The following is a 16,819-nucleotide window of genomic DNA, read 5'->3' as shown; positions in this document are numbered from 1 at the left end:
AACACTCGTAAAACTATCCATTTTAAAAACTCTTTAAAAAACGATTGATATACTTTAAAAAAGGTATTTTCAAGTTTGTATTTAGTGGTACAAGAAGGGGAATTTTAACAATAGAAAAAGAGGAGAGATGTAAGGAAGGTTATAAAAAAACGTAATGTATTAAAAGGTGACTTGACTTTATCCAATTGCTATGTTCAACTAATCACTTGTTCTAACGTTGCACATTCTACATTTTACATTAAAACATATCGACGTTATACCTATATCAACAGTGAATGTGAAATACGAAAGTTATACTATTCAAAGTTTCAAAGTTATCAAATTTAAACATTGATAACATTCATCAATTGAAGTTTTATGAAAGACTGCAAATAATGACTAATTTGCCAATTAAGGGATATTATCAAATTATTTTTGCTTTCGTCTATTTATTTGTTTAAGTAGGGAAATAACTTTTGTCAATTAGAAGGAATTAGGTGAGGAATAGGAAGATCTTCGAAAAGATGTGGATAATATTGATTAATACATAAATTGTCGTGATAGCATTCTAACTATGATTTCGCATGGATAAATCCAATTAATTCATTCTACGAGATGATATCGAATCTTTAGGATTTTTAGTCGAATTCTGTACATGTTTACAAGGCAGTTTATTGACAAATTTAATTACCTGTACTCAATATTTATTAATGAAGTGGACAAAACTAGACGCATAATTTTTTTCCGCATTCGGGATATATATTCTACACCACAGGACAGCATGTCCATAAGATAATTTACGTGGTTAAGTGAACTTAAGGATTATGCAAAGATTGTGGTATCCTTTAAACTGCATTTAAAGTATATATTTGTGTTTAAAAATGACGTTGAAATTATTCTTATTACCTGTTATATTTGGAGTGGTTTCAACTCGGATTTGTTCGCCGAAAAATGTAAGGAAGTAATTTTGTTTTAAGTTAAGGCTTCTAAACATTTCGCAAATGATGAAACAAATACAACAGATTATATTATCTTTTATGCTTAAAATGATTTTGTTGAAAGATTTTAACATACCGTTGTACTTTCATTTCCGGTGTCACATATGTAGGAACCATGATCTAGCACCCAAACATTTTCATTCTCAAAAATACGTTTAAAAACTGCTGTAAGACTTCATAAAAGTATATCAAGCAATAAACACTTTTCTACCTAAGAAATATATAAGATATTACTCGATGACTTGTACATTACATTATATTTAAAATTAGATAAAATTAACTTAGACATTTCTTAGTACAATAGGCATATGGAAAGACGATTGATGGTTGTTTAATAAAACTGACCGGTCAGTGTAGTTCAAGATTTAAAAAAATGATGAATGTTCTTATGTCTTATTTATTTTTCATTATGCTTTTGTTTATTTGTTTGTTTGTTTGTTTTTACGATTAGGTTTGTATCAATTTGTACAGCACATTACATGCTACAATATATCAGCAAGATGAATAACTACATGTAATTATTGTTACTCTAATCTGTAAAAAAATATGTTGGAGAAAACGTTTTAAAATTACTTATAGTTGAAAATAATAATAATAATCAAGGGAACCAAGATTCGAGCAGAGATCGAAAGAATGTAATCCGAGTGTAACGTCCGGAGAGAGAAAACTGTCACACACAACAAACAACCAGAAATAACAAAAACAAAATATACAATATACACTACAGAGTTACACTTGAGAAACCCAAATTTGTAAAAAAAAAAGTAACACTGCAACTCATAAAATTCTTAAGTATACATTGATTAGCAATACACATCGTTTTAGTTGTAATGATCTCCATCAAACATAGGTTTCTCAAAGACTAATAATAATTGCCATAGGACTTGATAAATCACCTTGCATCCCGCATCTCGTGTTAATTTCTATAACAAGTATATTAAGAAGTAACACTGCGTGCAAGAGACATTCTCTTATTTAATCATTATCGTGTTTGAAAGTACATTTCAATATTTTATTCTTGATAATACAATATTACTTTTTTGAAAACAAACAACGATTAAGGTGTTACTGCAAAAAGGGTAATAACAAAATTACCGAACTGATTAAATCTTGGCAATGGTCAAAAGAGATAGTCAAACGGTAAAATTAAGTTAAAATATTTGTCCAAAAACCCTGTCTCCAAGGTAAGGCAATAATAGTGCATTAAATAGTCAGAAAAGTCGCTAGGGCAAGATACTAATAAAACCCATGCACTAATTGGACATTGCCTTCTTGAAGTAAATAAATTAAATGCCTAAATATAGCCAGGCTAGGATGGCACATTAAGAAGTCGAATAGCCGCTGCTAGCTTTGACATTCCTTAACATGTCAAGTGTAAGAAACGGAAATCGCCGTTATATCACATGAAAAAGGTGACGGGAATGCACAAATAAAACCCATTCACCAACTGGACTATGAGTTTTTCTTGAAGTCAGTAAATTAAATGCGTAAACATAGCAAGGTTTAGTTAAACGCATTTTCACCCTTTTATATCATTTTTACACTTTACTGTTATTTAGTGCCATTAGAACACTCGCTCATTTCGACAGCGGGGTGTCACAAATTATAAATTGGCCGCAATCTTAGAAATTTCACAACATGTATAACATCTGCCTTATACAGGTTTTTTTATTTATATATCTGCACGTTTTGTAAAGATATCTTCCTAAAAAATAAGTCTCATATAAAACTCGCACTAATCTGTCAAAATTTTGTTTTCCACTAAATATATCGATTTGTTGGGCTATTTTTTGACCAAAAATCTACCACTGTACTAATTTGTTTGAGGTCCCAAATTATCAAGGCTTTTGATACATCAGAATATGGCATATTGGTGTATCCATGAACATGGTAGCCGTTTTGATTTTTTATGAATAAAGTTTTATGTGTGTGTTAAGGTTGGTGTATAGTCGTACACAAGGTTTCAATTCATTCCATTAGCATCTCCTTAAACGTTCTGAACTACCACTTGAATATGGAATGATACTAATAAGAAGAAACGATGCAAAACATAATTCTCTCAACATCATTTGGGCGACTAAATAATAAATCTTGAAGTTTCTCTTGTATTGTGTCCGTTTCCTGCAAGTTTTAAGTGTCAGTCTCTTCAAGAATCAGGCAGTCGGTGAAACATTGTGAGAAAAATGTTGTCATTTGACTATTTCCACCTTCAGAATCAATGAAGTAAGACAAGATTTTCTATACTTTTTTTCGAATTTGCCTGATTCTTTAAACAAAACTTACATTCAACAGCAGTGTATGACGGTGAAGACGGTATTTTAGTTCAATTAAATTGATAGTCCTGATTTATTATAACGACAACACGATCGCACTCTACCTTAGGTTCAGTTGTTATCATTAAATGATATAGAGAAACTTGATAAACATATAATCAGTGCAATTTTTTTAAAAATAAAAGTAATTAACTATTTAAAGAGATCGTTAAATCATCATTATTGTTTATGAATCAATAAACGAGCTTTTAGGCTTTTAACTTACTGCAATTGCATATGCCTCAAGTTGTATCAATTAATCCAATGTCTTATATTTACTGCTTGTAGACATTCATGAACATGTTTATTTTTGAATTGCAAGGTGTAATGCATGTATTTGATATTTTTTTTGTTTTGCATCTGCAACTCTTCAAGATAGGTTTTCCGTAATTTTATGCACTCTCATGGGTGGTTAAGAACACTTTATTATTGCTGTTTTAAAGGGTCAATGAATACTGCATAATAAAGACTTTGTTTTGTATACTTTCATAATTATCTATTTACTGTTTGCCAGCAAATAGCATTTAACAAATTCCAGTAGGCTGAATCAATTTAAATGTTTGTCATAAATTGTTTCAGATTTTTTATGTGTCCTTGTCGATGAATCATTGGGGTATTTAGTTCCTGTCACATAGAGTAAATTGTGTATGTTCGGGAACGCTTATCAAAATTGCTTGAAGTGTCGCTTGAACTATAAAACTATTGAAATCTTAGCGATTTATTTTCATATGAAAGGGAATATATTCATTGTTTTGAAACAAAGGGTGATTTCAGAAGATATACTTCAGCTTTAATATAACGTATACTTCGAGTATTTTTTCGTACCGTTCTAAACTTCTTACAATTAGACTTCTTGAAAAGGTTATGTCGGTACAAGAGTAAAGCCATCACTACAAATGTTTTATTGTCATCATCATGATGTCATCATGAACTCGTGGATCGTTTTAGTGTACCCATCTGCGCATTAAAACCGATTCTTTTTTCACCGTTTCATATTTTTTTCCTCTTTAGTGTACCTACCATCAAAAAACACATAGAAAAAAATATTTACAGAAAATTAAAATGAATAACAAAAACTGGAAGAGAAATCAAGGAAACCAAGAGTTTATCCCAGATGTGACATTCTATGAGTAACTTTGTGGGTGTTTCTTGAAAGCTGAGGACGCTCACCCTACCGGTGCAATTGGTCCATACTACAAGTCTTAGAGGAGGCCGGGTAATCTTTACTCTTTTTTCTTGTCCTGTCTTTACCCTTGAAATATATTATTTGGTTTCCCTGATTACTCTAGAGTTTCTTGTTATTCATTTTAATTTTCTGTATATTTTCCCTATGTGTTATTGTTTGTTTTTGTTTTCGTTTTTGTATTCCATCTTTCTTCATTTTCAGTTTTACGTATCTCTTGACTATCTATGATTCAATTGTCACGCTTATATTTTTTTCTTGCAGCCAGTGTCCCCGCTTGATCAACTGAAAGCTCTGAATGCGGCCATGCTACAATGCATCACTGAAAACAGCAAGCCAAAGAATAATACAGGTTCGTAAAATTACACTAGGTTATTAAGAAGAAATTTCATATCGACAAAAACAATGCACTGACTTGACATGAAACTTACGGATGAGGCCAGAGCGCCTAGCCCCCGGCTAGGTTTCTGAGAACTATTTAGTCGCCTTTTACGACAAGCTTAGCGCTGCTGCAGGCCTATTTTTTTTTGACACCCCGAATTTGTATATCAAAGTTTTTTGTCCAGTCAGTGCATTGTTATCTTTTTATTGAAACAAACGTTAAAATAAAACTAGGTTTTAAGAAGAAAAGAACTACTTATTTTTTATTCGAAGCGGGCAAAATCCTGGCAACTTTAAAACATTGTAACGTAACAACAGAAACTTATTTTCAGGAAGTGGACTTAAACAACTTGCAAATATACGTTTAATGCATTTTGACTGCACGAATAGAAGGGTTGCAGTATGAATATTCAATAAAGATTAGATTTAAACGGGATGAATTTTAACACAAAAATATACAAAATTGATCATAAATGCAAGCAAACGCCGTATAGATGTTTTGTGTTAAACACAGATCCGTATAATAACCAGACTTGACATTTCGCAAATTTTATAAATCGAACAAAGTGTACATAATTCTTTATTGTTTAAATGCATTAATGCATGTAACATTCATGATTTGTAAAGAAAAACTCAACACCTGAAACTTGGTTTAAATGAACAGCACATTTTTCTTTCATGTTGTATTTCATACATAATTAGTATAAAATTGTTCATTTGGTAAGTGTATCGTGAGCGTAATATTTGTATGAAATGAATTTGAAGCAAAAGAAAAATTAATGAACCCTGCATAATATACATCGACATTTATTTAAAAGATGACATGTTATGAATCAATGATAGATACTTTGTTAAGTTTTATTCACATTATACATTTGACAAAATGACATTGTTTTAATTGTGCATCACGTGATTCGTGCTTTCTTGTCTTCCCTACATATGATCTGGATAAATTGTCAGTTATTCTGTAAGAGGTATTGTTGTCACTTGTAATAGGGAAATGTTTCTAAATGCAAAAATTAGGAAAGCTTTCGATAGAAAAGTCACGTGTCTTCCTGGATATCGTATTGTATATAAGCCGACATGCCCTATACTTTAAACGTCTATATTTGTCAGAATAAAACAGAACATCGGTTATTATTTTCAGGTCAAAGACTACATCGTTATTAGGGTTTCGTTCTTTTAATAAGACGCATTTTTTCTATTGAGTTACATGTTACAGATTTCCACCAACAAACAAAAGCAAACAAAAGTATTTCTAGATGTTGTGTCCATTACAAACTTACATTTTATTACAGGTATATTCTGTCCAGGCCACTTTGATAGTGTGATGTGTTGGCCTGACACTAAAGCTGGTATTACGTCAACTCAATTGTGTCCACCTTACATACATGGGTTTAATAGGTCAGGTATGTAATGAAATAAATACAATTCTAAATGATGTTTGTCACTGTATTTATTTATCTTAATACTTATAAATGAATAGGATATGTAAGTCACGTGACCCCGCGGTTTCATGAGAATGGGTCCTCGTCTACTATTCAAATACATGGAGATTCCTCATTAACATAGCACTGACTTCAATATAAATAGAAAAGTGTCTTTCTGCGTAAACATACCAATAAAAATGACAAATATCTTGTTCTACAGATAAAAATGTTGCGAAAAGCATAAAATACAGGATTTAAGATTGTGATGCAGCGTTTCGATTTCCCCGAAGTAAACAATAAAATGCAGATCGGTCTTTGAATTTCGAAACGTTCTACATCGGAGATTCCGGAAGGGAAAGTAAAACAAGAACGAGAATTACAAACCCTATTGAAAACAGTATTCTTAGTTATTGATTTAAATGACAGGATTTGTATGATTTAGTTGTAGATTCAGTACATCACTTAAGTATAAGTTTTTGTAAGATTCAAGCAAATTCGAATAATCGGAATCATGGACGTTAAAACTCCACCGATCCACTCAAGGACGTTATTTCTTTTTAAAACGATTTTGAAAACATTGTAGGTGTCAATCGCTGTCAATATGAATATTAGAAAATCTCAGATAGACAAATATCATGTTTTATGATTTTTGAAAGGCTTCATCTTTCAGGGACATAATTATTTGTACATAAGTAAGCATTAATGTTTTGTATATGTAATGTCTCGACCGACTGACGTATTCGAGACTTCCTATACTATCTGTTCTGTGCATGCGTGATAAGTTCAAACAATCAGGTCTGTCATATCCAACATATTGATTTCGAGCCATTCATGTCTCAGTCCATTTACAGATATTGGCTATCAATAATGTCCCGCCCCTTTTATTCCTACTAGACAATATTATTCAATTTTTCTAGGGTATGCTATAAAAGAGTGTCTACACAACGGGGAATGGTACATCCATCCGGATTTTAACAAGACATTTACAAACTTCTCCGGGTGTATTCCTCATACAATGATCACTTCACAGGAACCGACGAGATTAGAACTTATTAAGGTATAGCTGTGTTACAAGTCTAGGCGGTTTATCAATGAGTTGACAATAATGGACAATGTAGATACACGTTACATAAGGGTAAAAACTTATGTATTATCTTTATGGCATATAAAATGAATCCTTTGTGAGGTTCGGTGAAAATATGTCAATCGGCGATGAATTATTATTTACAGATAACCATAACTAGAATTAACCGTTTGATTTTTTACCATCCTTTTTATCTATTTAAATAACAAAAGTATGTTGCAGTCATAACGTTAGCATAAGCAATTTGGGTTTCGTGTTGAACGTTTTCAATTTTTTTCTATTAAATTACGTTGATGTGGAATGTTGCATTGAATGCTAATAAATGAATATAAGTGTCAGTATCACCAACTTAAACAAAGGTGCAAATAAAGTCAGTGTATTTTGGTTGGCAAGAACAAATCAAGTTTTGTTCGAGTGCCTTTATAATCAAAATGTTAATCAATCAGAAGTAATTAAGTTACATCTCCTAGTTTTATAACATAACGATAAAAATTCTTAACATCGTCGTCCACTCTCTTGAAAATATTTCCAGAGTATTCAGAGACTGACCATTTAGAAACCAGGCAGTTCTTTTGAAATGGATGGCACATTGCAAATTTTATATCTTTTTTTTTCGTGTTCCAATGCAATGTTCACATCATATATACGCCCACTTTTTTTTTGATAAATCGACAATGGATGACTTGGAAAATGATTTTAAGTTTCCATAAAAAAACAACTAAATTTTACACAAAATGAAGGCCACATCTCCCTTTCTCGATGCGCCTTAATGACTTGTATGTTATTTATTTATTTCTAATAGTTTGGGGTAAACAAAATGCAATATTCAACTTTGACAAATGTTGCATTTACAATTTGAAATAGATGAAAATTTTGGTAAACAAAATTTATCATGTGCCACCCACTGCCTGCTTTTTGTGTGGAAGCCTTCTTAATTACTTGTCATACTTTATTTTAACTTAATATTCCTTAGATCGCCGTTCTTTAACCACATTACGACTCCGAACAAACTCTGATGAAAACGGTTCCAAAAAGTATTGACAATGGTGATATATACATTGTATCTAGATGTATTGGTGGTTTCATTCATATTTTCACATCGCCTTCAAATACCAGCTCCTACCTGTTGTGATTTTTTTGGTGCTATTATGTTCATCTTTAAAGCTTACTATAATCACCGTTTTCTTTTAGATACATATGCCAAGACTACAGATTCTGTATAGAATCGGTTATGCAGTATCCCTTGTATTCCTAATTGTTGCTGTAGTTGTCATGACATCCTTAAGGTATGTACTGTAAAAAGCATGCCTTATGTCTGTTTGTTTGTTTGTTTACTTTTTTTCGCATTGTGTAATTACATATATATGACTGTTTTAAGTGCTGGAGTCTGTAAGAATATAGGAAATAGTAACAAATCATGAATCATGACAAAACTCACGCATTTGACAATGTGAACACATAGTTAATGGACTGTTGAAGACACATTTACAGTCTGTTCTTCTTAGAAGTGTCAGCGGGTGCATAACCGAGTTCAAAGTTACAATATGATGATAGGGGAAAAGTAAGTTTTATCCTTTTGATAATGAAATAACAATGCATTTCATCAAATGTTTATAGTTCGAATTAACAAGATATATGATAACCACTATTGCATTTCAAATAGAACTCTGAATAAAATATCATAGTAAAACATGCGTGTTTTCTTTTCACCCACTGCCTAAGTCTTACATAGAACAATACTACAATAGATAGATGCCTTCAATATATTTTTCTATCAAACACGTCTTAGTTGTTTTCTTTTCATTGTTTTTTCGTCCTCAAATCACTTTGTTATAAACACTGATTCATAGCATCTCATAAATTTAGTTTTTTTTTATTCTATAAGCAAGAAAACTGACTTTTTAAAAAGAGGCCACATTAAATTTTGTATAGAACTATTCCTAAATAACCTCTCAGTCAAATATTGATTAGTAGATTATTGGTAGTAAACTTTTTACAGTTACTTTTTAAAAATCAGCTTATGAAACACAAATTGGAATTAGAAAGCATCTTCTTTTATAAATGTTTAGTAAACTTCGCTGTCAACGGAACACCATTCACATCAACTTGTTTATCTCGTTCATCCTGAGATGTATAGTCTGTTTCGTAAAAGATGAATATGGAATACCGGAAGGAGAATCTAACGTCATGGAGGATGTGCTAAGAAAGTTAATGTCATCTCATGAGGTACTGTAATGATTTCTAGAACTTTTCGCCATCTTCAAAAATTCTACTTCCAGTTCATCTGGCACGTCAGTTAAATTCGGACCAGTGATGGAAAATATATCTTTTAACTACAATAAATTGCATAATGAAGAGTGCCTAGAGATTACCTTTAAACCTTTGGCCTTCTTACTCTACAGATTTTCAAAATTGCAAAACCGATTTGTTCCTAAGAATATGAAGAACATTTTAGTTTGTACCATTTTTTTACATAAAATTGAACAGTACATCATGAATACATTCGATAGTCAGTACCATATTATTATAAAAAGTAATTTTTAAAACTGAAAGAAAAGTCGTTGACTATATATTTTCACATGTGTACAATTAAAAGAATCTCTAATAATACAGAAAAGGATATATACATATTTTCCTTAAAGTGTGAAAACAACTTAGTTTGCTTTGATCCCGAATAGGTAGAAAAGCTTAAGATAACACATTACTCTAAGTGTGTATACGTCTTTCGTAATATTCCCGTTTAATTTTTTTTGTTTTTTTGTTTTTTTTTTTGTTTTTTTTTTGTTTTTTTTTTATTTTTTCAAGCACACATTTATTAAACATTCAATGTTTTTTGACAAAATATGAATCCAAGCCTTGTATTTACTTAATGATCCAAATTTCTATCGAGTACTAGTTATATATAGTTCCTCGGGCACGTTATCATTTAGTTTCCTATGTGTTTTGCATTTGTTTAATGCCGCCTCTGTAAACAATATTTGTATTGCATATATTTTTGTCTTCTTTTGATCGTCTCAATTATTGCTACATCGATATTGAAAATGAAATACTTAAATGAAAACGAAAACATAAGGTAAATAAACAAGTCACACATTTATTTTACAAATTATTTTTGTTGATAATATATAAGTCAGGGAGGTTCCTCAAACTTATTGATAATAAAGAATTACTGTACATGCAACATTTGTGTATGCAAAACCAAACAAATTGATAAATTTATTTTTTCAGTCATGGAGATGTAAATTAATCCACACAATATTTTTCTACATCCTGATGGCAAACTATTTTTGGGTATTTGCTGAAGGAATGTATCTTCATTCGCTGATTTTTGTGACAACATTTCACCACATTTCTACAAGAGCGTTTAAAATACTTCTTATATTTGGATGGGGTAGGTTTTTCAAAACTATGCCGTAATGTGCCTTTACAAAATAATGTATGTATGCTTTGCTTTGCCTTCATCTTAGTCTATTGCATTGTTTACTTTAATTCATGTTTGCCTATATAATATAGATATAAGTTATTTATGAAATGTTTTCTGTGTACAAAAGTCCGAAAATTCACATGTAAAATTATGTTGATAACTTCATTTTCGGACCATTTTCCCGCCAAAACGTCATAACACGAATAATGATCCACCTATCACATTAGAATTTACATTTTATGTTGAAAATAACAATTATATAAGGGGAAAAATCTATGTAATAAATATGATAATTTATAAGTAATCGCGAATAATCAGAATAAAATTACTCGTAACAAGAAGGCTTAAAAATGTAACTGAAGCGTGGAACAAGTACCGCCCAGTTATAGAATGTAGGCATTCTTCATGATCAAAGTTTGTTTATTCACGCTTTCAAATTAGATATCAAATAACATACTTCCATTGACTTTTCAGTTTCTCCCTTGTTCTGTATTGTGCCCTGGATCATCGTTCGAGTAAAGTTTGAAGATACATTGTAAGTACATTCATACCTGCATACCTTACGGCTAAATTGTGCTTTCACCATTTCCCCAAAAACGTCAATAACGCGTGATACACAATGAAAGTTTTGTTTTAATAAATTCCTTTAGATTTTTTAATATTTGTTTCTTGTCGCCTCGGATGAATAATAAATACCCATAATTCCTAGGCTGAATTGACTTGTACAAATATATATAGACAGCGTACACTTACTTATGGGGTTAGCTTTGGTAATATAGATATACGCCTGTTGCATGGGTAAACGTTGAAGAAATAATTTTGGGACAATGACTTCAATATCAGGACGCGTTGGTACTGTGAGTGTCCTCAGTAAATCTCCTGCAATGTATCATTGCTTATACAGCCCTTGATTTGGTTTTTGTTTTTTGTTGTTTGTTTGTTTGTTTTTTTTTTTTGTTTTGTTTTTTTTTTTTTTGGCTGTTTTAATTACTATAATTGTCTTCATTTCATGATTTTGCGGTCATTTTTCTTCATAAGATAAAAAAAAAAATAAGTGCACATTTAATGGGTTATTATGTCTGGAAAGTGCATCATTCTGATGAATATAACAAGGTTATATAATTTCTATCATTATCGTCCCCTATTGGAATAACGCATGTCACTGCGGAGCTAATCGTCTTTCAGTAATAGTCCATGCTACACTTATGTATATTTAAGATTAAGTGTAAGTATTTGTAAGAAACAGACAAAATGGGATAAATCAGAAAAATGCATGTTAGAACCACATCAATCTGACAATGTAATATCAATCGAGGATACTTTCTCTATTTGAAAAGGACATTATCTGATCTCCGCATCACTGGGTTTGCTCAGAATTTTTTCTTTAGAATGTTAGAAAAATGAAGTTTTAGACAGAGTTATCTGCTCTTGAAATGTTCATTTTCAGTGCATTTCAATTAAATTGTAACTCAATGCACCAACATGATATGGAAAATATTATCTTTTTCGCTTAATTTTGATGGTGCAAATAGCCAAATAACACTATCAAAATGATGTTTCACCAATTGCCTGATTATTACAGTGACTGACATTAAATCATATAATTAATGTATAAAAGAAGTTCTCTCAAAGGGGGACTTAAAAGATATTATATAACGTAGATTCACAATTTGCAAACGGATTATAGTATCTGAAAATAGAGACTCGTGATACAAAAATGCAAACTGGTTGCAAAAAAAATAAACACTGCAAAATCAATAATTTATGTTCAGAAATAAGTTGACAATTGCATTGAAAAATTGCAATTAACATATTACCAATTCTAACTATTGTTGATTATAATTTTTTTACGAAATAAAAATAAACCAATGCAAAGTTTGAAGGCTGAAAGATCTACTTTTCTGAATCCAAGTTTGCCAGTTATGAACTGAGTTCATAAACATGTGATCAAATCCATGGTACATGCATGTGAGAAAAAAACCTATTACAAACCGGAGAACGAAGACAACTTGCGGAATCACGATCTTATCTTACAAGACTGTTGTTCTTATTTTGAACTGGCATTTCAAAGTATCATATTTATTCTTCCCTAATAATAAAGCGACGTCGTTGATTTTACGAAGACATCAGCAACATCACACGTGATTGACACGTTCAGCAATATAAGTCTTTATGATGTTTTTTTTCTGGAAGTGATGACAATATTTGTCTTGTTTATTGTCGATGTAAAAGGCACCTGAACTCATAATAATAGAACCATTGGACATCATATAGTGGTGTTTGCAATTTGCATTTTTTAGAAATTTTTCGCACACTTCTTAACTATTCGTAAGAACTTCCTTTGTGTAGCACGTTTAAAGGGAAGTTGTTTTAAAAATCTCGATCCAAATAATCATTTAATGTTACTGACAAATACATATGTAAATAGCAAAACTGTTTTTTCGGTTCGAAATATAAAATCAGCAATAATGTTAAAAGCAAATGACGGATCGGATATAGCCATCGTCAAATATTACAGTTTTTTCCGTTAAAGAAAACTTTTTTTTCCAAATTTCAGATGTTGGAATTTACATGATCCGGAATTTGGTTTTCATTGGATAATTGAAGGACCAATCATAGTTACTTTACTGGTAAATACAATACTTCCAAAACTGCGCTCAATGTAAGAATAGGCTTGTTGTCCTTAAATACCAGTCCGCATAAAATTCAGATACTACCAATGGTAAAGTGATTCATGGTGTAGAAAAACCCACCTAACAAACAATGTTTTTTTTTTTTATCTACATATGCTATACTTTCACAAAGCAACAACCTTTTCTGCATTCAAACTTGTACTTTTTAAAAAATCCCCCCCAAAAGCCAAATCAAGAACGATAAATTCTTGCAAAGTGCAAATTTCATGTACAATCTATATATTTTCTATATATATATCGATATAATCTCAAAAGCGCAACAACTAAATGAAAAATTAAGACTGGTTACATGATCAGTTACTGGGCCTGAACAAGAAATAAAACTCAATTCTGTGAGTTTTTGACATGCATGAATCACCTTCTGTCTGAATTTTAGGAAGACTGCTACTTATTTCCCCGAACATATGTTTTGCTCTTTCACAACTTTATTGCACATACATGTATCTCAAGCGTAAATTGACCTGAATTGGTGTCGTAAAAACCAGTTCACATGTCCTTTGTTTTTCCATAGGTAAATATTCACCATACTATAATTTGGATCAAATTACAATATAAGTTCTTGACTTGTTTTTTGTTGCTCAAAAGTAAGTTTCAATGCGAAACATCAAAACCTATGATGCACATGAAAATGTAATGGATAATAGCCCAAGAAAAACACAAATTTGAATAATCTGATTGCATCCAGATTAATTTTTACGGACGATACATAAAACCAAAGGCTGACTTAACATAATGTTTATATGTATAAATAAACTTGTACTAGCATCACTTTTTTTACATTTTTGAAGATAATTCAAATTTAATTGAGTTCATTGATAAAATATGTTAAACCAACACGGGTAAGATTTCAATGTTTTTTTAATTTGGTGGAACCTCGTCTTGAAACATTACACTTCGGTGTCGTAGATATCTCTGCCTTGCACTTGTTTAATACATAAGAATACTGTTTGTGTCTTACTATCATCAGTATTCAATTTCTTTGTTTCAGTCTTAATCATAGGAAACGGAATTCATAAATAATCATTAGTCCTATGTTATCACCCATACATGTATATAGGGTGCTATCAGAAATACATTTACTGTTTTGATTCATTAACCATCATTAAGGCATACATTGTCACGCAACAGAATAAAGAGCCTGATTTGTTCTTGTTCTTAAAAATTATAATCCTTCTTGTTTATGTACTTTTAACACGTGAACTTTCTGTAAATTTTGTTTCTTACTTTTTCATTTCAGATCAATTTCCTATTTTTTCTAAACATTATAAGAGTACTGTTTACAAAGTTATCGGCTTCAAATTCAAGAGATCCTAAATGTTATAGGTATGTTTAGATATTTCACAGTTCGAACAAAACGTTATAATTGATTACTGTCAGTTAAAAGTATGTGTATTCAAGCGTAATTCAACTGTCAGTTGAAAGTATGTGTATACAACCGGTAATTCAAGTGTCAGTTTAAAGTGTGGATATCCAAGAGTAATTCATCTGTAAGTCGAAAGTATGGGTATTCAAGCGTAATTCAACTGTCAGTTGAAAGTATGATTATTCAAGCGGTAATTCAAATGTTAGTTGAAAGTGTGGGTACCCAAGCGTAATTCAACTGTCAGTTGAAAGTATATTTATTCAAGCGGTATTTCAAGTAGCAATTGAAAGTGTGGATATTCAAGAGTAAATATCAGTTGAAATTATGTGTATATCAAAGAGTAATTCAACAGTCAGTGGAAAATATGGGTATTCAAGCGTAATCTAACTGTCAGTTGATAGTATGGGTTCCCAAGCGTATTTTTACTACCAGTTGATAGTAGGGGTATTCAAGCGTAATTCAATTGTCAGATGATAGTATAAGTATTCAAGCTTAATTCAACTGTCAGTTGACAGTATGGGTATTCAAGCGGTAACTCATACATTACACTTAACGTTGTTCATAGTTTAGATTTTATTAAACACAAATGCGTTTTTTCTGAGTGTCGAGATAAGATTATGTGTACTGTACATTGAAACATTAAAATGGTGTAACCCAGTGTTATATTCCATACGTATATTCAAACTTTAACTAACTTTCAGCTAGCAAATAATACTTTCTACATATCGCTATTCCTTACATTATCTTGCAGAAAATTAGCCAAGTCAACTCTAGTTCTGATTCCGTTATTTGGAGTACATTACATCGTTTTTATTGCTTTAAAAATCTGTTTGGAGCCAAATGTTGAGATTGTATGGATGTATTTAGAACTTATATTTAGTTCATTTCAGGTAAATGGTTTTTATTTACGATTTTACTATGCCTTACACTTTTTTCAGTATTCACCCTGCCATTTTTGTTAATACGAAACGCACAATTGTGCCATTTCCCATAAACACAATAACAGCACATGCACATGCTCTTGTTTATTTTCCCTGTAAAACACAAAGAAAAATGTTGCAAATTTACTATGAATATGTGTGCAAACGTCGATATGGTAAAACATGCCAAGCGTCTTCCCTTGATAGTTTCGATAGTTTCGAATTTGAGTAGTAGCATCGTGTAGAATAGTATTCTCGTATGGATCTGTTTTATTCTAAATACAATTTCTCGCTTTGTAATCATACAACACGATATTTTAAGAAATCAATTAACATCTAATTCCCCTTTAACTTAAAAAAATATTAATTTATTCAGTTTTAGATTAACAAATGAAAATTCTTTAGAAAACAAAGTTTAAAAAAATGCTCTTTTTAAAACAACACGATAACTGAAATACAAACTATGACTCCAATACCATGAACTTTACCCCTGAATTTCACGTACAGTTATGTTTTGACGTTGCAGGGATTAGTAGTTTCACTGTTATTTTGTTTCTTCAATGGAGAGGTAAGTAGATGATACAAGCATGCTTTACTAACTGAATTGTAACCAATGACAATTTTATACCGCCCGTTTGTGTAGAAATATACCAGATATTAGTATTCGTAATGGGTACCCCCGTTATCGCGTTTCAAATCAGCACATTTTGGTTGTTTCCATCTTCCTGGATATTGCTATTTGTTATACGAACTTTTGTTTTGTCTATTACCTAGATTTTACCATTTCCGTATTTTTGAAAGTACCCTTCATGAGCATGATGAACTCAAGTATATGGAAGAAATATCTAAACTTAAATGCGCTCGTTATATGCATATGAATCTAGTTCCGTTTTCAAATTGATTTCAATTTTCGTCACGGCTAATTAATATGAGTTATGTATTTTTTCTATTTGTGCATTGATATATTTTATTTACTTGCTGTGGCGTTTAAAAATTCGTCTGTAAATGAAACAAAATGTTAAATTATTGATTTAGCATGACTTCACCGGCAA

The 16,819-nt window shown here is 31.2% G+C and overlaps 1 protein-coding gene across 4 annotated transcripts in view; it reads left to right on the top strand.

Moving 5' to 3' along the window:
* The window catches only part of LOC148603076 (parathyroid hormone/parathyroid hormone-related peptide receptor-like), a 29,098-nt gene that overhangs the window by 10,454 nt on the left and 1,825 nt on the right, over positions 1 to 16,819 (top strand). For 3 of the 4 annotated variants that reach the window (XM_088551963.1, XM_088551965.1, XM_088551966.1), the window contains exons 2-12: positions 4,737 to 4,824; positions 6,152 to 6,262; positions 7,201 to 7,340; positions 8,559 to 8,653; positions 9,437 to 9,593; positions 10,596 to 10,758; positions 11,266 to 11,326; positions 13,349 to 13,421; positions 14,722 to 14,807; positions 15,599 to 15,737; positions 16,294 to 16,335. In XM_088551963.1, the coding sequence (XP_088408089.1) occupies positions 4,737 to 4,824; positions 6,152 to 6,262; positions 7,201 to 7,340; positions 8,559 to 8,653; positions 9,437 to 9,593; positions 10,596 to 10,758; positions 11,266 to 11,326; positions 13,349 to 13,421; positions 14,722 to 14,807; positions 15,599 to 15,737; positions 16,294 to 16,335 (1,155 nt within the window). Of the gene's footprint in view, positions 1 to 298; positions 933 to 4,736; positions 4,825 to 6,151; positions 6,263 to 7,200; positions 7,341 to 8,558; positions 8,654 to 9,436; positions 9,594 to 10,595; positions 10,759 to 11,265; positions 11,327 to 13,348; positions 13,422 to 14,721; positions 14,808 to 15,598; positions 15,738 to 16,293; positions 16,336 to 16,819 lie in introns of those variants that run through there. The other variant, XM_088551964.1, reaches the window with a different exon arrangement.

This window comes from Perna viridis, chromosome 11 (genome assembly GCF_037379345.1).
Source record: "Perna viridis isolate PV_CMFRI_1.1 ecotype Kerala chromosome 11, ASM3737934v1, whole genome shotgun sequence".
Classification (NCBI taxonomy): domain Eukaryota; kingdom Metazoa; phylum Mollusca; class Bivalvia; order Mytilida; family Mytilidae; genus Perna; species Perna viridis.
The sequence above is the reverse complement of the archived record's forward strand: the minus strand, read 5'-3'. Positions and strand labels throughout refer to the sequence as shown.